Consider the following 26,664-nt stretch of genomic DNA (forward strand, 5'->3'; position numbering starts at 1 on the left):
ATAAACTACGTATATCTCCTTTTCTAATTATTATGACCTATGCCTATATTGAAATAGCATTCCTCTAATGAAAGGATTCAAACCCCTAACCTGGCTTAGCATATTTCCAAAATAGTTTAGATCCTCATACTTAGCTCATGATTCATTAGGAAACATAATAAACCCCAAATGGTTAAAATCCCACTTGCTACTTGTGGGGTCTTAGGTAAGACATGTCAACTCTATGGGTTTCAACTCCCTCATCAGTAAAATAAGAGTTTTACACCATCATCTAAGATAATTTCTAGCTCTATATCCATGATCTTGTAATATTTTGCTCTATATAGTCACTGCTACCTTCAGATGTATGAAGCATCATAGAGACTAAGGACTGAGAGAGTTATCCAGAAGCTATCTGTTATTTTTCTACTTCTAAAAAGAATTGGCACTTCACTAGCTGTTTGACCTAAACAACTTCCTTCTTTGCATCTCTACTCCTGTGTGGTAAATAGTTTATTAAATAAAAATATTTTTATGGAGGTGAAATTTAATGACCTGTATATTATAAGTAGTTTGAGAGCACAGAATGTTTCCCTTATATATTTATGTTCTGAGCTTAGCACCTGGTAAATACTTAATAAATGCTTTTCAATTGATTAATAACTTCTTGCATTCAATGGCATGCTATATTTGCTTAATTTTAAGGTAAATGCAAATAACTTAGTTAACCTCTATAAATTGGAGATTATATAACTTCTTAATTATGTGTCATTGATCAGAAATAAATTTCTTTCTTATGTATTTCACTTAAATATTGCTTATTTTAATTTAATTTTCATTCTAGGGGATTTAGGATGCTCAGTTCAATGAATATAAGGAATGACTCAAGGGTAATGGAATTTGTGCTCCTGGGCCTGTCATCCACATGGGAGCTGCAGTTACTCCTCTTTTTGATGTTCTCCATGTTCTATATAGGTATTGTCCTGGGAAATATCTTGATTATAGTGACTGTGAAGGCTGATGGCCACCTGCATCAGTCTCCCATGTATTTTTTCTTGGCCCACCTCTCTTTCATTGACCTGTGCTTGGGCTGTGTCACAGTGCCCAAGATGCTGGGGGATTTTCTCCACCAGAGAAAGACCATATCCTTCCCTGGATGCCTGGCCCAGATTTACTTTCTTCACTTCTTGGGGGCCAGTGAGATGTTCCTGCTGACAGTCATGGCCTATGATCGGTATGTTGCCATATGCAATCCTTTGCACTACTTGACAGTAATGCATCGCCAACTATGTATCAACTTGGTTTTTGCTTCCTGGTGTGGAGGCTTCCTGCACTCAGTCACGCAGGTTGTATTGGTGGTCCAGCTGCCCTTTTGTGGTCCAAATAAGCTGGATAACTTCTACTGTGACGTCCCACAGGTGATCAAGCTTGCTTGCATGGATACATATGTAATAGAGGTGCTCATGGTCTCGAACAGTGGCTTGCTTTCACTCATCTGCTTTTTGGTCCTTCTATTATCTTATGCTGTCATCTTAATCACCTTGAGAACACGCTTTCGCCTAGGTCAGAATAAGGCACTGTCCACCTGTGCCTCCCACCTGACTGTGGTCAGTTTAATCTTTGTGCCTTGTGTTTTCATTTACTTAAGACCTTTCTGCTCTTTCCCAGTGGACAAGGTATTCTCTGTTTTCTACACTGTCATCACTCCCATGTTGAATCCTCTCATCTATACACTTAGAAATGCTGAGATGAAGGCAGCTATGAGGAAGATGAGAAAAAAGTATGCAGTCTCCTGCTGCCTGGCTAAAGGATGATAACAGGATCATAGGATCATAGATATGGATCTGATAAAGACCTCAGAGGCCCTTTCATCTAGTGTCCTCAATGAATAGCTGAGGAAACAAGTTGTGAAGGAGACTAAGGCTTTCTCTAGCATATATGGGTAGATGGCTTCAGATATGAGTTGTAAACCTGATCAGGTGTTCTGACTCAGGAGCCATTCTTTTGTTTCAGAATCTACTGACCAAAAAACATGGGGAAGAGAATATTTTCCTTGGAACAGTCCTAAACCCCCATTTTGGATTCTAAAAATGAAAGAAGTATATTATAATTTGAAAAGCATAGGAGATAAAAGAGGAAAAAATACAACAGATTGTGGTCACTTTCCTAGGTACATACATTTGTGGAAAATGATTGGATTTCAGAGAAAGCATGACTCAGGGCTTAAGATTCAGTCTGGGAATTCAGAGACCATTAAAGTAGAGAGGTAATTTTTATGGTCTGTAAACGCCTTTGAAAGCAATCTATTTTATATCTCTTTCTTTACCCAGAATTCACTGATATTATTCCTTCACATCTACTCCATTTTCAAAGGGATAGTACTACAAAAACCTCCATTCATTGGAGTTCTCAAGGTTTAACATCACATATAAGGAAGTTCTTTTTTGATGTCTGGCCTACCTGATCCCTGCTAATTCCTTTTAAGCTCATTTCCTTTCTCTCTCTCTCTCTCTCTCTCTTTTTCTATTTCAAGTGAATGTGGACAAGAAATACTGAACATATTCTATGTAATAACCTTATATTGTATAGTGCCAAGTCTCAGAAAAATATATGTTGAATTCATCTAAATATAAATATCTTTTAAAATTATGCTTACATGAGAAAGGAAAAAAGATAAATGTACATATAGACAGACATTTATATCTATATCTGTCTATATTTGTGGAATGACGACTGTTAATGTTCTTTATTTAGAGACTATTTTAGATTCTAGAATTGACATTTTATTTTTATAAATCCCTGCTTTCCACTGGATTGGGAGATAGAAGACATTGGCTACTTTGGATAACAATAAGTGTTCTTCCTACCTCATGGGGTAATGCTAATATCAAACCAACAAGCATTTATTAAAGGTTTACTTTGTGCCAGGGGCTGTGCTAAATGCTGAGAATACATACATAGATGATACATGCATACACAAGTATGTGTATACATATATGTGGATATTCACACATATATTCATGTATATATACATATGCAATTATATATATATGTAAATATATATATATGAAAATTCATGCCCTCAGGAAGACTATATTTGAATGAATGAAGATAGCGCATGATAAAAGCTTAAAAGAGGTCATAGTGGAGGGCAAGAGAATAGATTGTTCTAGTCTAATATTTTATGGATGCTAAAGCAATTTTCTTTCAAAAGACATGTAACTGTGCAACTCCCTTAACTCAATGGACTTATGTAGCTTTCTCTTGTATCTAAGATAAAATGAATGTTTTCTATTTAGTTTTTAAAGACCTTCACAACTTTGCCTTAACTTGCCTTTCCAGCTTCACTGGTTATATCTATTCATTCCATCTGTGATTTAGTCAAACTGGTCGTCTCACAAATACCACTATATTTTTATCTTTGTGCCTTTGAACTAGCTGTTCCCAATGGCTGGAATGATCTTAACTTCTTAATCCTTTTCTTTCTTTAAGACAGCTCAAGTACACATTCTATATGAAGCTTTTCCTGCTTACCCCTCTCCAATTGTACCACCTTTTCTTCCCAAGAACATTTATATATTTATTTGGTATTTATTTCATTCTCTTTATATTTATTCTGCTATATTTATGTATTATCTGTCTATTAACTAGGACATAAGCCTGTTGAAGAAGGGATTATTTCATTCTTTTTGTTCTTATCCTTTGCACTTAGCACAATGCCTGGCATGGAATAGACTCTCAATAAATTATCATTGATAGATTGATTAAGGAAAATAATTATTTCCTTATTTAACTAAGAAAGTATCTTATTGAATAAAAACATCCTGATACAAATGCATTCAACTTTCTTGTACCTTTCTTTAGAAGTCTAATTATCTGTCAAGAATTACTTCCCCTGGTGGAAATCTCTTTACTCTTTTCAGAAAACAAAGGCTCCACACTGAAAACAAATTTACTATGTCTATGCAACATGATTTTACTGAAGTTAGTTGTAACTCTCTACTTTGCCTTTTCATGTATACCTCTAGCCATTATCCACACCCTCTCACTAATCTTTCATTTCTAATTGTCTTCTGGATGCTTCCTTTCTGCCTACAAACATGTCTCTCCATTTTTAAAAGATAAAAAAAAAAAAAAAAACCTCTCAGTTAATCTATTTTTGCCCCCTACTCTTTATTTGTATCCCCCATCTCTGAATACAATGCCTGGAGCATAGAGAGTGCTTTATAAAATACTTGTTAATTAATTAACTCATTGACTTCAGTTTTAACAAAGAATTAATTTTCATTACTACATCAAAAGGTGATTTTTTTTTTTTACCGTTAAAAACCAAGTTTTCCACTAAGTGTATAATATCTTTTTAATAATTGTTAAATTTTGTCACTTATATTATTGTATCCCCTTCCTCCTTCCAAAAAACTATTTCTAATAATAATGAATAAAAGAGAAGAAAGTTTATCAAAAGTCACCATTGTATCCAAAAAACCCAAATCTGACCCTTACGTACAGTATTTCATACTTGTAGTCTCCTTTTTTTTGCAAAAAAGCTAGCAGAAGTATTTTCTCATGTCTCTCCTTGGAAACTAAACTTGATTATTATATGTTTATAGCATGTTTCTATTGTTCTGTTGTTCAATTTACAATGTTGTAGATAGTGTGTATGTTTTACCCTGAATCTGCTCATTTTACTTTGTATCAGTTTCTATGTTTTTCCATGTTTCTCTGAATTCATCATATTCATTATTTCTTATAGCATAGAACTATTATTTTATATTCATACACTAAATTTTGTTCTTTGTATTAAAAAAGAGAGACCTGGCTATACCAATAGAACTCCCAAGAAACTATTTTACTGACCTAGAAAAAATAACAACAAAATTCATCAGAAAGAACAAAAGGTCAAGAATTTCAAGGGAATTGGGGAACTGATGAAAAAAAAAGCAAATGAAAGTGATCTATCAAATCTAAAACTATATTATAAAGCAGCAGTCATCAAAACACTTTGGTACTGGCTAAGAAAGTTGATCAGCGAATAGATTAGATTCACAGACAAAATAGTCAATGACTATAATACTCTAGTGTTTGACAAACCCAAAGACCCCAGCTTTTGGTATAAGAATTCACTATTTGACAAAAACTGCTGGGAAAATTAGAAACTAGTATGGCAGAAGCTAGACATTGACCCATACCTAACACTGTATACCAAGATACAGTCAAAATGGGTTTGTAATCTAGACATAAAGAATGATATTATAAAAAAAATAGAAGAACATAGGGTATTTTACCTCTCAGACCTGTGGAGGAGGAAGGAATTTGTGACTAAAGAAGAACTAGAGATCATTATTGATCACAAAATAGAAAATTTTGATTATATCAAATTAAAAAGCTTTTGTACAAACAAAACTAATGCAGACAAGATTAGAAGGGAAGCAGTAAACTGGGAAAATATTTTTACAGTCAAAGGTTCTGATAAAGGCCTTATTTCCAAAACATATAGAGAATTGACTCTAATTTATAAGAAATCAAGTCATTCTTCAATTGATAAATGGTCAAAGGATATGAACAGAAAATTTTCAGATGAAGAAATTGAAACTATTTCTAGTGATTTGAAAAGGTGCTCCAAATCACTATTGATCAGAGAAATGCAAATTAAGACAACTCTGAGATATCATTACATAACAGTCAGATTGGGCTAAGATGACAGGAAAAGATAATGATGAATATTGGAGGGGATGTGGGAAAACTGGGACACTAATACACTAATAAAAAGTGAACAGATCCAACCATTCTGGAGAGCAATTTGGAGCTGTGTTCAAAAAGTTATCAAATTGTGCATACCCTTTGACCCAGCAGTGTTTCTACTAGGCTTATATCCCAAAGAGATCTTAAAGGAGGGAAAGGGACCCACATGTGCAAAAATGTTTGTGGCAGCCCTTTTTATAGTGGCTAGAAACTGGAAACTGAATGGATGCTCATCAATTGGAGGATAGCTGAATAAATTATGGTATATGAATGTTATGGAATATTATTGTTCTGTAAGAAACAATCAACAGGATGATTTCAGAGAGGTCTGGAAAGATCTACATGAACTGATGCTGAGTGAAATGAGCAGAACCAGGAGATCATTATACACGGCAACATGATTACATAATGATCAATTCTGATGGATGTGGCTCTCTTCAACAGTGAAATGATTCAAACCTGTTCCAATTGTTCAGTGATGAAGAGAGCCATCTACACCCAAAGAGAAGACAGTGGGAGCTGAGTGTGGACTACAACATAGCATTCTCACTCTTTCTGTTGATGCTTGCTTGCATTTTGTTTTCTCAGTTTTTTTTCTTCCTTTTTGATCAGCTTTTTCTTGTGCAGCAAGATAACTGTATAATTATGTAGACATATATTGGATTTAACATATATTTTAACATATTTAACATGTATTGGATTATCTGCCATCTAGGGGAGGAGGTTGGGGGAAAGAGGAAAAAAATTGGAACAGAAAGTTTTGCAAGGATCAATGTTGAAAAATTACCCATGAATGTTTTGTAAATAAAGAGCTTTAATAAAAGTTTAAAAAAAAGAGACCTGTTATAAAAATTTGTATTTTTGATTTACATTTGACATTACATTCCTTAAGGGTATGTATCTATAAGTCATTGTGTAGGGACATTTCAATCACTTCATTTGAATAATTCCAAATTGTTTTTTCCATGAAAGGAGGATCAATTCACAATTGCATTAAAAAAAAATTAATGGGTTTATCTTTCCACAACCTAATCCACAACCACAACCACAACTACAACCAATACCCATATTTTGTTAACTTTGTTATTTTATTGAGTTTGAGATGAAATCTCAGAATTGTTTTGATTTGCATTTCTTTTATTATAAGGCATTTTGGGTATTCTTTCATGTGATTGTTAGTGGTTTACATTTCTTTTAATGAATTTTATTCTCTACTTGCAAACTGAATTTGGTCATTTTTCTTTTCTTTTTAAAAAATTATTTATTTATTTAAAACTTGAATACAAAATAGAAAAAGAAAAAAAAATCAGAAAAAAGATTATCGTGTGCACAGGAGAATATGAGAGAATTTAAAACATGTTATAACAAATTTCCATTTCAAGAAAATATTTATAAAAATAGAACACATCATATTCAGAGAAGTCCAGCTTTACTTTGTTAGAGGCTTTCTTTTTTAATCTGCTGTGCACTTTTTACTTTATTTTTTTCCCCTTTCTTCCCTGCCATTTATTCCAAGCAGGTTAGAGTTAAGCACAGATATATCTATATGTACTTTATATAGATGGATAGATAATGTACTTGTATGTATATATGTGTGTGTGTGTGTGTAGATACACACATATAAATATATACATACATATAAACGCATTCACATAGGTAACTATAATCATATGCAGATATATATATATATATATATACACATCACTCATGTACATTTGTATAAAGTTGAACTATACTTATTTGTCCTCTGTTTCTCAGAAGATAAAAAAATAACATTCTTTTTGGGATACTTGCCATGCTATTAACCTCTTCCTTATTCCTTAAGGAACTCTCCCTCATGCTCTCTCTCCTTTCTTTCCCTCCCTCCCTCTTTATCCCAAACCTATTGAAGAGGGAACTCCAAAACTGAAAATCCTTAAAGGAGAAAACCTCCCTCGACTCTGCCTCAGTGAGGGGACTCTACCCCAAGCACAAACAGTTTCATCTTTGTTAGCTGGGTAGGGTTGGCTCAGTCCAGAAACCCATTGAATTGAATTCAAATTCTAGCCCTAGCTGAAACCCAATGAGGAGCCAACCTGGGACTCCACCCATGAGCCCCTTTAAGCTTATAGCCAAAGCCCCCTGTAAAAGAGCCAAACTAAAACCCTCTCTTTGCAGAGGTTCCAAACATGCCATGCTATGCTATGCTTGGCACGCCAAGGGTCTTTGCCCACTGGAATACTGTTTCCAGTGCCTCTTTACTCTCACCTATTTCCTTAACTAGACTTTAACCTTACTTCTAATCCCCATAATAAACTTCTTTTATCCATCAAGTTTTTTGGGTCTGTAAATTCCTTTACAGAGAACTGCTTGCGCTGCTAGAAAGGAATCCTCAGAATTCTCTACCCTTGAGCTGCCACTAGACCTTATTTAACTCCCTGGTCACCAAAAACCCTAATTTCATTTGGGTACCCTAAATCTCAACCTCATCATTATTAAGGTACACACCTTATCCCACTCTCATTAATCTACATACCCTTTGCCACCCTGCTTTATACTATTCCTTCCCCCTCTAATTTCTTTATAAATTTTGTAGAGTTTTAGAGCCTTCTTAATAATATCTATTGTTCTCTCTTTAACCCTTTTCTGATGTGAGAAGAATTTTGGAACTACCAGCCCCTCTCCCCCATCTAATTCCTCTATATCACTTCTTGCTCTCTCACCTCATTCATTTAAGATAATTACTGGGTTTTTACCTTTTCCTATGTGATTTTGCTTTTTAGAATCACATCATACCCAGTTCTTCTTCAGTTTTTCATTTGAACTACCAAATTACCAATGCCAGTCTTAGACCGATGGCTTACACATAAAACAGAAGCAGTTTCTTCTTATTAAATCCCTTAAAATTAGTCTTTGATGTTTACCTGATATTTCTCTTGACTCTTATATGTCACATTTTCTAATAAGTTTAGATTTTTTGCAACAAAATCTGGCAATTCATTGAAAATCCATTTTCTTTTTTATTCAGAATAATGCTTAATGTTGCTGGATATAGTATTTTTTTGGCCACAATCATAATAATTCTTTTGGTCTGTGATATATAGCATTTCAAGGCCTGCAGTCTTTTATTGTAGCCAGTGATAGAGCTTGTGAAATGTTAATTTTGGCTCCAGCATATCTGAATTGGTGGTTGTTGTTGCTTGTAAAATTTTCTCTTTCATCTGGGGGTTTTCAAAATTTAGCAATGATGTTCCTAAAGGTTTTCTTCATAGAATCTCATTGAAGGAGTGATCAGTGGATCAGTGGATTTTTAAAACTTTTTCTATTTTTCCCTTGTGTGGGACAGGTACTAGACCCCATTTCCCAAATTAATTAATCAGAAACATCTTCAGGTACAAAGAGAAAGTATTTATTTAGTCTCTGCAGGGAAAGACCCAAGCACACTTGAGATGCATCTCAGCTCCCACAATGTGCTCCTGGACCTGAAAAGGCAGAAGATTGTCAAGGGTTAAATAGCAAAAGACCCAAGCCTTTTCATTAGATAGACTAAAAGGAAGTAACTATCCTTGACCAATAGTCACCAATATTGTCTGCTTCCTGTGGGTCACATCACTTCCTGTAGCTGATTTAGGGTCTTAACTTTAGAGCCCTCTAGGCCCAGAAATTATGTGACTTCCTGCAACCTGAGGCCCAAGGTCTGATCTTCTAGCTCTGGGAATAGGGATCAATGACTTAGGCCTAAACTCAGACTTGAAAAAACTTCATCCAGTCAGTCCCATTCATCCTTTTGTTTTAACACTTCAGGACAATTTTCTTTAATTATTTTTATATTATCATATCAAGATTCATTTTTCTTTGTTCATAGCTTTCAGATAGTCTAATTGTCTCTATCTTTTCTTAATCTGTTTTTCAGATGTGTTGTTTTTTTTAATGAGATGTATCACATTTTCTATTTTTTCATCTTTTTGGGGGTTTTTATTATTTCTTGGTCTTTTGTAACTTTGCTGACTTCCGCTTGCTGAATTCTAATTTTCAGAGTCATTTTCTTCCTTAAGACTCTGGATCTCCTTTTCTAGTTGCATGACTCTTTTCTTCATAATCTTGTTTTTCTTAGATAGTTCTTATTTATATTTTCCTTAATCTCTTTCATTTGATTTTTAAAGTCTTTCTTGAATTCTTTAATAAATGCTTTTTGGGCAAATAATCATTTAACATTACTCTTTGGGATAAAAGATTTTTTTTTGTTTGTTTGTTTTTTTCTTTCAGTATTCTCTTTTGAAGACGGACCCTGATCCATTGCCTATTCTCTTAATAACTTTTTTGGTTGGGCTCTTTCTATTTTGCCTGCTCATTTTTCACCTCCAGTCCTGTGGTGACGGAAATGATACCTCTGGTCTCAGGTGCTCCTTCAGTTGTCTTGTGGTAAATGCCTGAAGCCAGCAGCATTTCTGTACCACTGCTTCTGCACTCATCAGGTGTGCTGATTTCTTCTCACTCAGAAATGTCTCTGTGGCACAGGTGGGTCTGGTGTCCCTTAGCAGCAGAGGTTTCCTCAATCTTCCCTGACTCAAACATCTGACTCCCCTAAACTATCTGAGAGGTGAAAGTTCCTGTGGCTGGAGCTCAGGTTGTCTCCCAGCAAAGCTAACCTTAGTGCTCCCAGCTTGTTTTTTGGAGGTTGGATGTATCATATACCGCTTATCCTAAAAAGAAGGTACTAGATACTGAAAAGGAAAAAAAAAATCAAAAGAGCCTTGCTAGAAGGATGACACTCCATCCTAAAATGATTCAAGAAAATGAGAAGAAAATCGAGAACTGTTGAACATAGATACACCATACATTTGGAAAAGTGCATTTGAAAGGGTATAGAGAAAGGATAGGAACTACTAATCTAAAATTCCATAGACGTTAGCCCAAGAGGTTGAAAGTCTAGGAAAATAAAATTCTTAAGGCAAAACACCATATTTTAATGAGAGGGAAAAAGAGATAAAGAAACTTAAATTGATATGCAGAGAACTCACCAAGCAGTTTAGATTTAAAAAAAAAAATAATAGTACTATATTTTTTCAATTAAATGTAAAGGTAGTTTTTAACATTCATTTTTTTTTTATCTTAGAATTATCTTTTTTTTTTTTAATAATTATAACTTTTTATTGACAAAACCCATGCCTGGGTAATTTTTTACAACATTATCCCTTGCACTCACTTCTGTTCCGATTTTCCCCCTCCCTCCCTCCACCCTGTCCCCCAGATGACAAGCAGTCCTATACATGTTAAATATAACATTCATTTTTTAAAAGTTTTTTTGAGTTAGAATTTTTTTCTCCTTCCCTCCCTTCTTTGTCTCTTCCCAAGAGAGTACGCTTCTGATATAGGTTATACATGTACAATCATATTTTAACATATTTCTCTATGAGTCATGTTGGGAAAGAAAAATCAGAATAAAAAGGGAAAAAACCCCAAAAAACATAAGAAAGAAGTAAACAAAACAAAGAAACAAAAAGATAAAAATAGTATATACTCTGACCTGCATTCAGTCTCCATAGTTCTTTCTTTGGATGCAGATGGGATTTTTCATCCTAAGTCTGTTGGAACTGTCTTAGACCATTGTATTACTGAGAAGAACTAATTGGCATAGTTGATCATCACACAATCTTGATGTTATTATGTATACTGTTCTCCTAGTTCTCCTCACTTCACTTAGCATCAGTCATTCCCCAACTTATGGGCATCTACTCAATTTCCAAATCAAAGATTCAGCTAACTTCTGAGCAAAGCTGCTTAATCCCTCATCAACCCAACCTCCAAAAACTTGAGATCCTGTGATTTATGATTCTATTATACCATAAATATACTTTTGGAATTGATAATAGAGATAGAGATCTGCTAATACAGACCAACTCTTTTTAAAATATAGTCTGAGGATCCTATTATGCTCTTTTTTTTTGTTTATTTGTTTGTTTTGTTTCAGGACTCCTTTACACTCTTAAAAAAATATTTAGGAATCCTTCAAAGTGTTTTTATTTATGTAGATTATATTGAATGATATTTCCCATATTATAAATTAAAATCTCCTTCTCCCTGGATTACTTTATATTTTTTATGTCCCTCAACATAAAGTTTTAAACTTTCAATTCCCCTAAAAGGGGCTTGGGTATTTATGATGAGGTCCTAGATAGCCAGGTGGGAATTAACAGAAACAGCCTGAATCACTGGAAACAATCTGGAAGCCCAGCTACTCCTTGAGGCAATCAAAGAGGAGCACTGACAGGATTTGTAATATTCCCTGAGACAAGGGAGGAACACTGATAGGATCATCTCAGCTTTAACTTGGCTTTTTGTTCTTAAGCAGGCCTTTTATTCAAGTGAACTTTTGATTACAATCCCATTCCAATGGAGGTTTCTGGTACCCCACAGTTAAGGTATTCAATCAGAAAGCCAAGTTATAGTGTCAACATTCTACTCCACCCCCAGGCTATATTTCCCCCATAAAAGATCTGCTCATACTGTAGATCCTCACTAATTCCTAGTGGGCCAGTCAATGGTTTACTCCTGCCTCATGAGTCTTTCTCCTTGTTAAGGATAACTCCTTCTTGCAAGTTAGTCTACTTGCTAAGCATCATAATAGTTAAATCCTCAATGAATTTAGCTCACAGTCAAGAATGTACTCCTTATTATAACTAACTCCTTTTTGGGGTTAGTCTGTTAACTTTTCCTTCTTATATTTATGTTTAGGATTTTAAAAAAATGTCTCTCAAGATTTTAATTTTTTAAAAATAGTGTTTTACTTTATTACCAATTACATGTGAATGTAACTGATTGGGTAAAGTATTTCTCAGTATTGAGTCATATGATCCTTGTTCCCAGAGCTGGGAACCTTTGAACCTGGGATATAGGAAGTTAGTGAAGTTGCAGGAAGTAACATGACCTGTGGGAGAAAGCCAACATTGGTGACCATTGGTCAAGGATGGTTTTGTCTTTTTAGTCTATCCAATGAGAAGTCTCAGGTCTTTTACTGGACCTGGACAAGCTAGAATCTGGCCAGGTTCCATTAGCCCATGGCAGAAGTTGGAATGGCTCCCAGATGTGTGTCTGGGCCTCTCACTGCAAGGATTAAATACATGCTTTTCCTTTGTAGTTGAAGATGTCTCTGATTAGTTAATCACTGTCCCATACATATGTGAAGACAGTTTTTAGCATACAATTTCACAATATTTTGAGCTTCAACTTTTTTCCCTTTCTTCTCTCCTTTTCCAAAAATGATAAGCAATTTGGTGTAGGATACATGAGCTATTATGCAAAACATATTTCCATTTTAGGAAATTGTGAAAGAAGTTACAGTTGTGAAAGAAGAAACAAATTAAAAAGAAAAAAAAAACATGAAAAAGAATAAAATTAGTGGAAAAAGTATGGTTTAATCTGCATTCAGAGTCCAATAGTTCTTTATCTGGACATGGATAACATTTTCCTTCCTGAGTCCTTTGTATTTGTCTTAGATGATTATTTTGCTGAGACCTGAAATCATTCATAGCTCATCATCACACAACATTTTTATACTGTGCATGCAATATTTTCCTGGTTCTTCTCATTTCATTTTGCATAACTTTGTACAAGTCTTCCAGTTTTTACTTAAATCTGCTTGTGCATCATTTCTTGTTGCACAATAGTGTTCCATTACATTCATTTACCACAACTTGTTCAGCCATTTCCCAACTGATGGGCATTTCCTCATTTCCAATATTTTTGCCAACACAAAAAGGGCTGCTATAAATTCTTTTGTATATGTAGGTCCTTTCTCCTTTTTTTATAATCTCTTTGGTGGAAAGACTTAATAGTGGTATTTCTGGATCAAAGTGTATGCAGAGTTTGGTTGTCCTTTGGGCATAGTTTCAGATTATTCCCTAGAACAGTTCAATCAGATCACAACTCTACCAACAGTACATTGGTTCCTCAAATTTCTCACATCCTTTACAACATTTATCACTTTCCTTTTTTTTTTTTTTTGGTTATATTAGTCAATTTGATGTGAGAGGTGGTATTTCAGTTGTTTTAATTTGTGTTTCTCTAATTAAAAGTGATTTAGACCACTTCTTCATATGCCTATAAATAGCTTTGATTTCTTTATCTGAAAACAGCCTGTTCATACTCTTTGACCATTTATCAGTTGGGGAATACTGATATGATTAGAATTTGACTCAGATCTCTCTATATTTGAGCAAGGAAAACTTTATCAGAAATACTTAAAGATTGTTTGCCAGCTTTCTGCTTTCCTTCTAATCATGGTTGCATTGGTTTCATTCATGAAAAAACTTTTAAATTTAATATAATCATAATTATCTCTTTTATACTTTATAATGTTCTATAATTGTCTATGGTGCCTTTTAGGAACATGTAGTTTCCTTCCTTATCTCTTAATTTGGTCTATTTTTGCTTTTGCTTTATCTGAGATCAGGATTGCTGCCCTATTTATTTATTTATTTATTTATTTATTTAACTTCAACTAAAGCATACTAGATTCTGCTCCATTGCCTTAACTTTATTCTCTCTTTGCGTGTCTCTGCTTAAAATGTTTTTATTTTAAGCAACATAGTGTAAGATTCTGTTTTTTGATACACTCTGCTATCCATTTCTGCTTTATGGGAGAGTTCATCTTATTCACATTCACAGTTTTAATTACTGTGTAGTTCCCTCCATTCTATTTTTCCTCCTATTCATTCTCTGTCTCCTTTCTTTTCCTCCTCTACAGTGCTTTGTTTCTATCTCCTGTCTCTCCATCTTTTTTCTCAATAGTATTTTATTTTTTCCAATTACGTGTAGAAATAATACTCAACATTAATTTTTGCAAGATTTGAGTTCCAAATTTTTCTACTTCCTTTTTTTACCTCTCCCCTCCCCAAGATAGAAAGCAATATATGTTATACATGTGTAATCATTTAAAAAAATTAATTTGTGTGTGCATAGGAGCAATTGGGATTAAATGACTTGCCCAGGGTCATACAGCTAGGAAGTGTTAAATGTATGAGGCTGGATTTGAAGTTAGGTTTTCTTGACTTGAGGGCCAGTGCTCTATCTATTGCACCAGCTAGCTTCCCCTGTACAATTATGTTTAATATATATATTTCCATATTTGTCATGTTGTGAAAGAAAAATCAAAACAAAAGGGAAAAAGCATGAGAAAGAAAAAATAAACCCCCCAAAAGTTGAACATAGTTTACTTTAATCCTCATTCAATCTTCATAATTCTCTTTTATTCATGTCTTATACAAAATGACTAATGTGGAAATGTTTTGTGTAATTGCATGTGTATAACATATCTTACTGCTTAATATTTTGAGGGGAAAGGAGGGATAGAATTTAGAACTCAAAACTTTAAATAAAAATGTTTTAAATTGATTAAAAATTAAGATTGATTAAGAAATAAGAAAGACACTACTATTATTGCATCTGCTCAGAACTGCTAAATCCAAAATTTTGATCAGAAATATTTTTTGGTGCCCATCTACATGATAAAGAAAACAAAAGTGGTTATCACATAGAAACCATTTTATGATTGACTCCATGTCATAATCTTACCTGTCTGCTATAATTTGGATAGTAATTAAACTTAGAAAGAATTGTCCATTGAGGTTTACACAGGTTTGCAATTGTTTTGGCCTGTGATGTAAAAATCAGTTTCTGTGCCCATCCAATCTAGGGATAGGCAAACTTTCAGATCTCTGAGGGCACACCAATATTTCTTTTATGTCAAGGGATATGTATTCCTGCCTCTTAGAGATGTTTCCCTAATGGGAAAAATAACAATCTTGATATCTCAAAAAATTTCCTGCTCTTAGTTCAGACAGATGTAGCTACTCTCCTTAATTCTAAGACTTCCATCTCTGTGTCCTCTGTGCCAAGGAAGAGTCATGATTATTATTAAGAGAGATAATGGGGAGAGAGATTTATGAGGCAAATATTACCACATTAACATCCTTAGTCTTTATTTAGTTAAACAGTTATGTGAAAATCATCTAAAGAAGGTTTCACATCCTAAAGACACAAAGGATCTTCTTTCCCACAGATATTACTTGTTGGGATACATTAGAGGAGGCAGCCAAAGTAAGTTTCTCATGTGAATGGGCTTTAAAAAAAATAAGCAACTTCTTATCCCTATTCTTCCAAAAACAGGGAATATTTGATCTCTTATGTAAAGCATGTGCAATCTTAAGCAAGAAACTAAACCAGAACTAAGTGTGAAACTAAACTAAACTTCAGTTTTTAAAAGCACCTCTCTTTCTATTACTACAATTTTCATAACAAATATTATCTCACAGAAAAATACTTTTTCTGTCTTTTCAAGATCTTTGACTTAAAATTTAACTTAACATCATAAAATTTGATAAAGATTTGTGATATAAATTTATGTTTCCCAACACCTTTTGGAGATAGAAGAATTAGTATAGAAGGGAAACTGGAACAGCTCAAAGCACCAAGAGAGTTAAGCTGACTCCCATTCCTGGACTTGGTCCTTGAGTGAATAATATATCATCATACCAAAAATGTGGTATACTGAAAAGAGGCTTAAAGTTCTGGAGACAAATTCTTTTTGTTTCTTCCATTAAATAAGTAATCAAATAACATCAAGTACATCATAGTATTTCTGATCCTCATTTTCCTGATCTATGAAATGAAGGGCCTAGATTAAGTGATCTGTATTATCTTTTCTAGTTTGAATACAATGTGAATTAATACAATTCAATTCAAAAAAGAATTGTGAGGGATCATGAAACATGATGAAATGTTCTATATAAACCATTTACCAAAAGAACCTAGTATCTGATTATCTATAGCTATGATAAGATCATTCATTTAACAAATATTTATTAAATGACTACTGTATGCAAAACCCATGATGAAGTGTCTAAATTAATTTTCTGTAAGAAACACAGCTAATTAGAGCACAAATCTTGCTAAGTGGCTAGCACGTAAGGCTTCATGGTAGTTTTTAAGACTTCACCAGGTTCTTTTCCCAAGCAGTTCTCCATTCATCCAAGATTGCAAAATACTTCAAAAAGAATGATGAGATGTAGTATGACTGGAGTCAGGACAGTATAGATTCAAATCCTTCCTCAGAAATGTATTTTCTCAATGCATGATACTGGACAAGTCCTTTGAAAATTTTTTTGTTTGTTTCTTTTTTTGCAAACTGGATGATAATGGTGAAGGAGGAAGATGCAATATCCTCTAAAATCTTCCCCAACTCCAGATTTATAATCCTAAAAACTGATCGCCTTATTGTGGATAATTATGGAGAAGGGAGAGAGAAGGATGTAAAATTCACTCCATTGGTGAAAGCGCATTTCTGCTGTTGATTTGTCATTAAGATCAGTGGGCATGGTTATTATTTTTTAATATATGGGCTCATGGAGGTGAATATCAAAGCCTAAGAACCTTTACACAAAAAGTTCTTGCTATGCATTGATGTTCACTTAAGAGCTAAGGAAAAAAACACCTAGAAGGATCACCATAATTATTTAAACTGCATCTATTAGGACTCATGGAAATGAGCAAGAAAACTTTTTAAGATTATGAAAGAAATGACACAGATTGATTTTGCTAGGATATATCCTAAGGATGACAAGGAATTTATACTTTGCTTTTCTGATCAATCCATGCTCTAAAGAATGAAACAGGCTCAGTAAAATCATAGAATTTAAAAGCATCTAAACTGGCTCAAAAGAGCCAGTAGTAGAGCCAAAACCTTCTTTTTTCAGGTATGGAAACCATATTCCAGAAAAGCTGAGAGACTTGTCCAAGATTACAATGTTTCTTTACATATCCTTCTAGAAGATATTTTATTCTATGGAATCTGCAACAATGGAATGAATCAGATCCAGGCTCATATTTTATGGTCCCAGACCCCACACAGCACTGACTAAAATCCTGAAAATAATTCAGACACTCAGGTGTCATGGGTCAAACATAGTTTGCCTCTCACCAAAAGTTATCTCTAGAGAAAAAAAAAACAACTACATTGCTAATTTTTTTTTAAGTCACAGAAAATTGCAGACAGTATTTTAATTTTATATAAACCAGATTTGGGTAAGACATTTCTATTTAGACCAATACAGCCTTCATTTGCATGCCTCAGGTTAAGTAAAATGGACAAATTATCTTCTAATAATTATCAATGAAAGCAGAAAGAATTGGGTGTTTAGAGGTAAGAATAGTGCTACTACAATTCATAGAGTCTGTGAAGTGACCAATCATCATTTAAGGTAAGTTGGATAATGTCTCTTCAACTTTTGAAGTGTGTTCACTAAAGGTATGCTCTCCTTAGCATATAAATAACACAAACCATATTTATGTAAATTTTTATTGATCAACATTTGCAAGGATTCATGTTCAAAAACCAGTTGCTGCCATCTAATAAGAGAGATGGGTAGCTTTTCTTGTCCTCCCATTATATGCATGCTTGTTTGGGTTTTTTAGGGATGAGGGGAGGGAAACATGGTTCATACCTTTTAGGGCATATACGAAGAATCTGTGGTTGGAGTCTTTATAAATTCACTATCTTACCTCTGTTTACTTTCCTAAGAATTATTATCTTTGCTTTCTTTTTAATCTTCACTTTAGGCTTTTTAACTATTGAGGGGTTAAGATAATCTTTTCTCCCTACTTCTGAATATTTATTTTAACCTTTTTTCTAAATGTACTTACTGATGGAACAGTTTTGTTGCCTATAGTTTTGTTCTTGGCAAAACATGTCTTAAAGGAAGGGAAGCCTTCAGAACTATGTCAGGAATACTTCCAAGTATGAAAAAGTATTGTGGATATAATTTTTGAAGCTTATAAAACATATTCCTTTTACTGCGTAGGAATAGAGAATTTCTCCAAAACTGATTCGTGTCTTGGAAATTTCAAGAATAGAAAAATATTTTATTAAATTGCAGAATGGAATAGAATGTTCCCATATGTGTTTATATGGAATTCTAAAAGAAATTTTTTTTAAAACAGGGATGCTTACCTGTATTTATTAGCTAGTTATTCACAATCTGTTACCTTTTGGCTTATCCATGACAATATCTTGATTTGACTGACAACTTTTATACATATTCACAGTATTGACAGGATTTCAGACAATTCATATGACAATTCATGTGAGGACCCACGTGAGGAGAAAATTCAGATGTTTCACCTGCCAGTTCCTTTGTTTAAACTCTTAAGAAGATAATTTCCTAATCACACGTGTCTACAACATATCATTTGATCTGATTTCAAATACTGATTGCTTAATGGCTAAATTAAGAGTCAAGTCAATAAATGTGGAAACAAGGAGAAATGTCAGAGGTAGTCAGTGTAAGAAAGATTTCTCCCTAGAGAGGCTTAGGTTTTGCTCATTGATAAAGAAGAATATATGTATATATATGTATGTATGTATATACATCATGGAGGTTAATACAAAAGCCTAAGAACTTTTACACAAAAAATTCTTGTAATGCATTGGTGCTTACTTGAGAACATATCAACCAATTTCTGACATTGTCTGGGAAGAAGTAGCCATCTTCTTTAAAATCCATTATGAAAACTTTATCTATACATCTCTGGAACTTAGGAATTTAAAGTTCAGTTCTCAAAAGGATATAAGATAATTTGCATTTATATGATGCTTTAAGGTTTAGAAAGCATATTGTTCACAATAGTCCTGTGAGGCACGTAGTTCAGGTATGATCACCATTTTACTAGTGAAAAAACTTAGGTTCAGAAAGATTTGTGGATTTCACAAGATTATATAGCTGGTAAGTAGCAGAACAGGAACTCAAACTCATGCCAATTCCAAATCCAGGATTCTTTCTAATAAACCTGCCTTGTACTGTTTCTGATTAGACCAAAGATGTCTTTTGACTATTAGAAAAGGCTTGAGATTTCCAAACAGATTAAATTGAGTTAACAAGCTTTTATAAAGTCTCCACTATGCAGGACAAATTATAACTTTGATAAAATTGGCTATAAAATTTCTGAAAATCTAAAGATGATTTCAAATCTGTTGATTACATTAACATTTTATCACTTTCCAATGATGATGTAATTTATATTTTTAACAAGATGTGATGTATGATAATGATGGAATACTACTGTATTATAAGAAATGATGAGCTTCATGATTTCAAAAAAAATGGATAGATTTACATAAAGTATAGATTTACATAAAGTAAAGAAGAGTGAAATGAGCAGAACCAAGAGAACATTATATATAGTAAAAGTAATTTCATTCTAGGAACTACTTTGAACAACTAAGTCATTTTGACTATTTTAAATACCTGAATTAACCACAAAGGACCTATGAAGGTTCTATCTGTATCCAGAGAAAGAACTGACAAATAGAAGTATGTATAGAATGATTTTATACACATATTTATGTCTGATGGTAGCCATTTTTAGGGTGGGGGTTAGAGGGTTAAAAAAAAAAAGAATTCCATGATAACCTTATTATTTAAAAGTAATGGCAAGTTGTATACAATAGATTTGCAGTTTCATGTTCAATAACTTTTTAAAAAAAATTCTACTATGTTATAAAAATGTTCGTTTTATTTCTAAAGTTCAGGATAAAATAAGTTTTATTTTGAGGTGATTTGTGATGGCAATAAGCATGTTGATAACTGTAATGTTATCCCATGAAAATTTTATTTGAATACATTTTTATGCTTTTCTATGTAATTGTTTTATTTAACCTCTCTGGAGCTCAATTTCTTCATCTGTAAATGGAAGGAATTAGACTAGATAAAGGTTAATATTTTGTCAAAAAAATTTTATGATTAATTATGCCTGCACCTCTATTTAATAACCTTCTTTCTACTACTGTGCTCTGATGAGAATTCCTCATAAGACTTATAGAAGAGGTCTATAAATATTTTGCTGAAATTTGGAAATAAATATTTTTATTTAAATAATGTATGAATTTATGGGATAGGAATTAAATTTATGATTTCATTGGTATGGGAAGACCTATATGAGACAATTTACTTTAATTTTGCAGCCAGCAAAACTCCCCCAATATAGAATCACATAAAAATGTGACTGGGAAAGTTTAATAAAATAAATTTTTAAAAATATAATATAAATAATGTTAATTTGTAGTTTTCTAAGTCATTATGTAGCCTAGTAGGAACATACATATATATATGTAAATACACATGTGTGTGTATTTAAGTTCAACACCACAAAGAGAAGCTAAATGATTTGACCAAAGTTGTATAATTAGTCTGAATTAGAGGTGATATTTTAGCCTGAATCTTGCTTACTCCACTTATTAATGGTAAATTATGTTGCTATAACTTTAACCTTTTTGATCTTGGCAAATCTTATGGAATTAAAGGAAAGAAAGCTTAAAGGAAGGGAAGCTCTCAGGACTATGTCAGGAATATTGCCAAACATAAAAAAGTATTATGAATGTATTCCATATAATATACATGTATTCTTTTAATTATATTAATGGGACAGTTCTTTTGCAGGTAGTTTTGGCCTTCCTGAAATTTTTGACATTTTATTTGGTACCTTAGATTATTGTCCTATGGGTTCACTTGATCAAATAGAACCCATAGTCCTTAGGCACTAGAATCTATTTGCTTTACAAACATTTTATTTCATGCAATCTGCACTTCATGTGAAATATATGTTGCTATTGTTCCCATTTTATACTTGAAGAAACTGTATGTAAAGCACTTCCTATTAATTTCTGACTCTCAGTTTCTTCATCAGCAAAATGTCCAGAGCAGGAAGGTCATTAGGGAGTGATAGACTTGTTAATTAGACTCTGGAGAATAAAAGGCAGTCTCTGAGCAAACTCCTGTTAACTGAGAAGTGACCTTTTAACAGATAAGTAAAAAGGTGGTGGCAGATTTAGGTATGGAGTTTGGGAGATGAAATGATCATGTTGAGATTTAAGTGAGATCAAGGAGAAAAGAGCAATTGCTCCAAAGAGCTCCCAGGAAAATGAGCAGGGAGTGTTAAGAGATGTTTGATATTTATTGTATGGTATTTGGACATTGTTTCTGGTATATGTGAATTCTTAATCCAAATTTTGGGAAGTTTACTACTTTCTGTTCTGCTAAGGGGAGAAGTCCTCATCACCATTCAAACTGACTAATTTTAGTAAAATGTCAAAGATATATAAAGGTTCATCAATGTGTTGCTTGAACTTTTTAATTCTAGCCACAATTTTTCTATCTTTTTTTTAAGGAGCTAGAGTGACTGTGTGAAGAAAGAATTATTCCTTTCTCCATATTTTTGGTGGTTTCCTATTCCTGTTTCTATTTTTCTTTCTTGGGGCTCCAATGATTGCTGACATTTGTGAATGCTGAGCCTTTATCTCCATATATAATATAGGATTATACACCTAAATGTCTTTAATCCTCTTAGACATTTGCTAATTAAGTTTACATTCATTTTAAATTCTCCAAGTTTTTTATTTCCCCCACCTGTTATACTCTTTCCTCACTTTTATCTCTTCAGATCACTAAATTCCTTCAAGATATAGTCCATGGATCTTAGTTTAAAAAGGCCCCAAGTCTCCCATTGCTTCCAGGGCCATCTCTAGTCCTCCTGATCCATATCTGGCCACTGGACCTACATGGCTCTGGAGGGGGACCTTGCACAGCCCTCCCTCACTTAAATTTAAGTCACTTGCATGTCACACTATCACCTCCCCGATTCATTCATCTTCAAGAATGAAGGACAATTACAATAACAATATCTCTGCTCTTTATGGTTACTAGTCTAAGTCAGGATTACTGGTTTTCCAAATTGTGCCAATTTATCTTGTTTGGTTGATAGTGCATTATCTCTTTCAAACTGATTCTTTTTTTTTTTTTTTTTTTTTTTTTTTTTTTGGCAACCAGGATAAAGTGACTTGTCCAGGGCCAAATACTAATTATCTTAGGCTGGATTTGAACTCCAGACCTGGTGCTGTAGTCAAAGGACATGTGTTCTTTGGACAATAGTCTTTATTCTCCTTGAGGTTAGCTTCCTCAGTTGTAAAATGAAGGGCTTGGTTTAGATAGCCTCTGAGACCCTGTCTAGCTCTAACATTATTTGCTCCTAACATCTTACTCAAAAGTAGGAAAGCTGGGCTCTCATTTGGTGAGTAATCTCCAGTGGACAGAGAGAACTGGGTCAGGAAGAAGGAACACCTAAATTTAAATTTGGCCTCTGATGCTTAACTGGCTGTGTAATTCTGGGCAGGTCATTTAAATTCTTTCTTCCTTAGTTTCTTTAGTTATAAAATGAGGATAAAAACAGCATCTAACTCAGAGGATTAAGTGAAATAATATTTGTAAATACTTATTGACTACTAAGTATTAGAATATCTGGCACATAGTAGATGCCTAATTAATAATTTTTTCCCTTTCCCCTTTTTCTTTCCTCTCCCTGGTTCCACTAACCACCAAGTCTAGAATCTTTAAACTGAACATTGTTGATTGCTAGCTTTCATTCAGTATTTCCCCAAATTTTCTTCTTGTTTTGTTCTTCTCCTTCTCCTGCTCCCTCTCTTCCTTCTTTTCTTCCTTGCCTTCTCCTCCTCCTCCTCCTCTTCCTCCTCTTTCTTCTTCTTCTCCTTCTTCTTCTTCTTCTTCTTCTTCTTCTTCTTCTTCTTCTTCTTCTTCTTCTTCTTCTTCTTCTTCTTCTTCTTCTTCTTCTTCTTCTTCTTCTTCTTCTTCTTTTTCTTCTCCTCCTCCACTTCCTCTTCTTCCTCTTCCTTCTCTGTCTCTTTCTCTGTCTGTCTCTCTGATTTGAATTTTGAAAGACCTTTAAAAATTTAGATGAATGTCACTTATACACCATTGTATATAATGACAATGAACATTGATATAGCATTTTAAGACTTACAAACTACATTACATATTATTATCTCATTTAGCCTTCAAAACAATCCTATGAGACAGATGCCATTATTATATTACATTGGAGGAAACATGCTGACAGAGGTACCTAACATCATATAGTAAATGTCTAAGGTAGGATTTGAATTTAGGACTTCCTGTCTCCAAGCCCAGCACTTCATTCACTTTGGTAATATGCAGCATCCAAGACAGAACATGATAGACAAGCTCCAAAAAAGATCTCCATTGAAGGATGAACTCAGTCCCTTCCAAAGTAGCCCCTTTTTAATTTTAAATGTCTTTAATTTTTAATGTTGGTAAGAATGGTTCTTTATTCTGCTCTGAATCTATGATTTCTCCAACTTCCATGCAATTTCCACAATTTATGTTAAAATGTGTTGTCTAGTTTGAAGTTATCTCCAACAATGCTCATTTTTTTCTGTGACATTTATGAATCTCTGCAGGGAGCTGGAATTTCCACTCTGGGACCCCATGGAAGTAGCTAACAACATTACTGAATTTGTGTTCTTGGGGTTATCCCAGGATCCTAAGATGCAACTGATGTTTTTTGCTCTGTTCCTCCTCTTCTATACTGTGATTATCGTGGGAAACTTACTCATCCTACTCACAGTATGTTTTGAGTCAAAGCTCCACACTCCTATGTACTTTTTCTTAAGTAACCTTTCCTTTGTGGACATTGCCTACTCATCAGCCACAGCCCCCAAAATGATTGCAGACTTCATCTCAGAGCGCAAGACCATCTCCTACTGGGGCTGTGTTACCCAAATGTTTACCTTCCACTTCTTTGGCTGTGCTGAAATTTTTGTCCTGACTGTAATGGCATTTGACCGCTATGCTGCTATTTGCCATCCCCTACGCTATACTACTATCATGAGTGTCAACACCTGTACTGTTCTGGCATTATTGTCCTGGGCAGGTGCCCTGGGACACTCCTTTGTGCAGACTCTTCTGACTTTCCAGCTTCCCTTCTGTAGTGCTCAAGTCATTGATCATTATTTCTGTGATGTTCATCCCGTCCTCAAACTTGCCTGTGCAGATACTTCCTTGGTGAACTTGCTGGTGGTGGCCAATAGTGGTCTCATATCTCTGGGTTGCTTTCTCATTTTACTGACATCTTACACAGTGATTCTATTTAGCCTCCGGAAGCACTCTGCAGAGAGCCGACGGAAAGCTCTATCTACCTGTGGCTCTCACTTGACAGTGGTGACCTTCTTTTTTGTGCCATGCATTTTTATTTACCTTCGTCCATCTACTACCTTCCCACTGGACAAGGCAGTCTCTGTGTTCTACACCACCATCACTCCAATGCTGAATCCCCTCATCTACACTCTGAGGAATGAGGATGTGAAGAATGCCATGAAGAGGATATGGAGATACAAAGTTTTGGGGAAAGAAAATAAAGGATGAAATACATCAGAATTGCAGAAATATAGTACCATTGGGAACCCTGAAAGGCTAAATAACACTATAATGAAGTAAGTCTAGTGGGCTCAATATTTCTAGAACATAACTTACACTTAAAACAGATTTCATTGTTTAAGAGCCTCCATTTCTAATCTACCATGGATGGTTGTGTTTTAAGGTACAGTATAGTATAATAGAGGGAAGACCTTTAAGAAGTCAGGAATAAAACAGCAAATACCAAGAATTTTCACCTCCCTGGGGACTATAGTTTTCTCTAATTTCACTGATAATGATACATTTTTGTGAATCATTGCTTCAGAGAAAGAGAATTTAAAGGAAACACCTATATTCTTGTTTTGGCTCAGTAGATGCAAAATAATGACAGCATAGTGATTGTAATGATGAAGAAATGAAACTTGAATTGCTTAAGTAATTCTGTGTGATCATTCAGAGTTTTTATTTGTGTTTAAAAATTTAAATAGTGAAATTAAAGTATGAATTGTAAGGTATGTTTTGTTTGATAAATTAAAATTTACTTCATACATGAAATATTTTACTGAACTTGAATGACATGTTTAAAATTGAAATTTATTTTTTAATTGTTAATTATTTTAAAACCAAAAAAATTAAGAAAGTAAAATAATACATCATTGCTACTACTTAGTAATTGCCTAAATTTTATCTCTTGTAGATATTTCAGTTTTATTAAAATTCACTTATGAAGTGAAATCATTAGAAATCTCTGCTAACCTTATTTTATATTTAAAACTTTTCATAATTATTTCCATATCTTTTGCTTTTAAAGGAATCTTTATTTTCTTTTTATTTATTTATTTAATTAAAGTTTTTTATTTACAAAACATATGCATGGGTAATTTTTCAACACTGACCATTTCAAAGCCTTCTGTTTCAAATTATTCCCTCCTTTCCCCCACCCCCTCCCCTAGATGGCAGGTAGTCCAATACATGTTAAATATGTTAAAATATATATTAAATCCAATATATGTATACATATTTATACAATTATCTTGCTGCACAAGAAAAATCGGATCAAGAAGAAAAAAACTGAGAAAGAAAAAAATGCAAGCAAGCAACACCAGAAAGAGTGATAATGCTATGTTGTGGTCTACACTCAGTTCCTAAGGTCCTCTCTCTGGGTGGGGATGGCTCTCTTCATCACTCAACAATTGGAACTGGTTTGAATCATCGCATTATTGAAGAGAGCCACATCCATCAGAGTTGATCCTCTATAGTCTTGTTGTTGACATGTATAATGATCTCCTGGTTCTGCTTCATTTAGCATCTGTTCATGTAAGTCTCTCCAGGCCTCTTTGAAATCATCCTGCTGGTTACAGAAAAATAATATTCCACAATATTCATATAACATAATTTATTCAGCCATTTCTCAGCTGATGAGCACACACTCAGTTTCTTGCCACTACAAAAAGGGCTGCTACAAACATTTTGCACATGTGGGTCCTAAAGGAATCTTTTAAAGTTAAAATTAATATAAAATATTCTTTGGTCAAAGGTAAGCTAGGATGGATAGAGCAATATTAAAATCCTTTCTATTAAACAGAAACATATGAAGATAAATATTGATGAAGTTATTGGCAAATTTGCAGAAGTTAAAGCTTTTGGCAAACTACTGTGTATGTATAAATTTTTCTTGTAGAGGGCC

At 33.8% G+C, this 26,664-nt stretch overlaps 2 protein-coding genes across 2 annotated transcripts; both read left to right on the plus strand.

Moving 5' to 3' along the window:
• Window positions 1–845: 845 nt before the first annotated feature.
• LOC100929954 (olfactory receptor 4Q3) lies at window positions 846–1,793 on the plus strand. The gene has a single exon (XM_023498833.1). It carries the CDS (start codon window positions 846–848, stop codon window positions 1,791–1,793), a length of 948 nt encoding a protein of 315 aa, XP_023354601.1.
• Window positions 1,794–24,050: 22,257 nt separating this feature from the next.
• On the plus strand, window positions 24,051–24,986 carry LOC100922509 (olfactory receptor 4S2-like). Its single transcript, XM_003755751.1, has one exon. The coding sequence runs from the start codon at window positions 24,051–24,053 to the stop codon at window positions 24,984–24,986; it is 936 nt and encodes a 311-aa protein (XP_003755799.1).
• Window positions 24,987–26,664: the final 1,678 nt, after the last annotated feature.

The sequence above is a fragment of the Sarcophilus harrisii genome, chromosome 2 (genome assembly GCF_902635505.1).
Source record: "Sarcophilus harrisii chromosome 2, mSarHar1.11, whole genome shotgun sequence".
Lineage (NCBI taxonomy): Eukaryota > Metazoa > Chordata > Mammalia > Dasyuromorphia > Dasyuridae > Sarcophilus > Sarcophilus harrisii.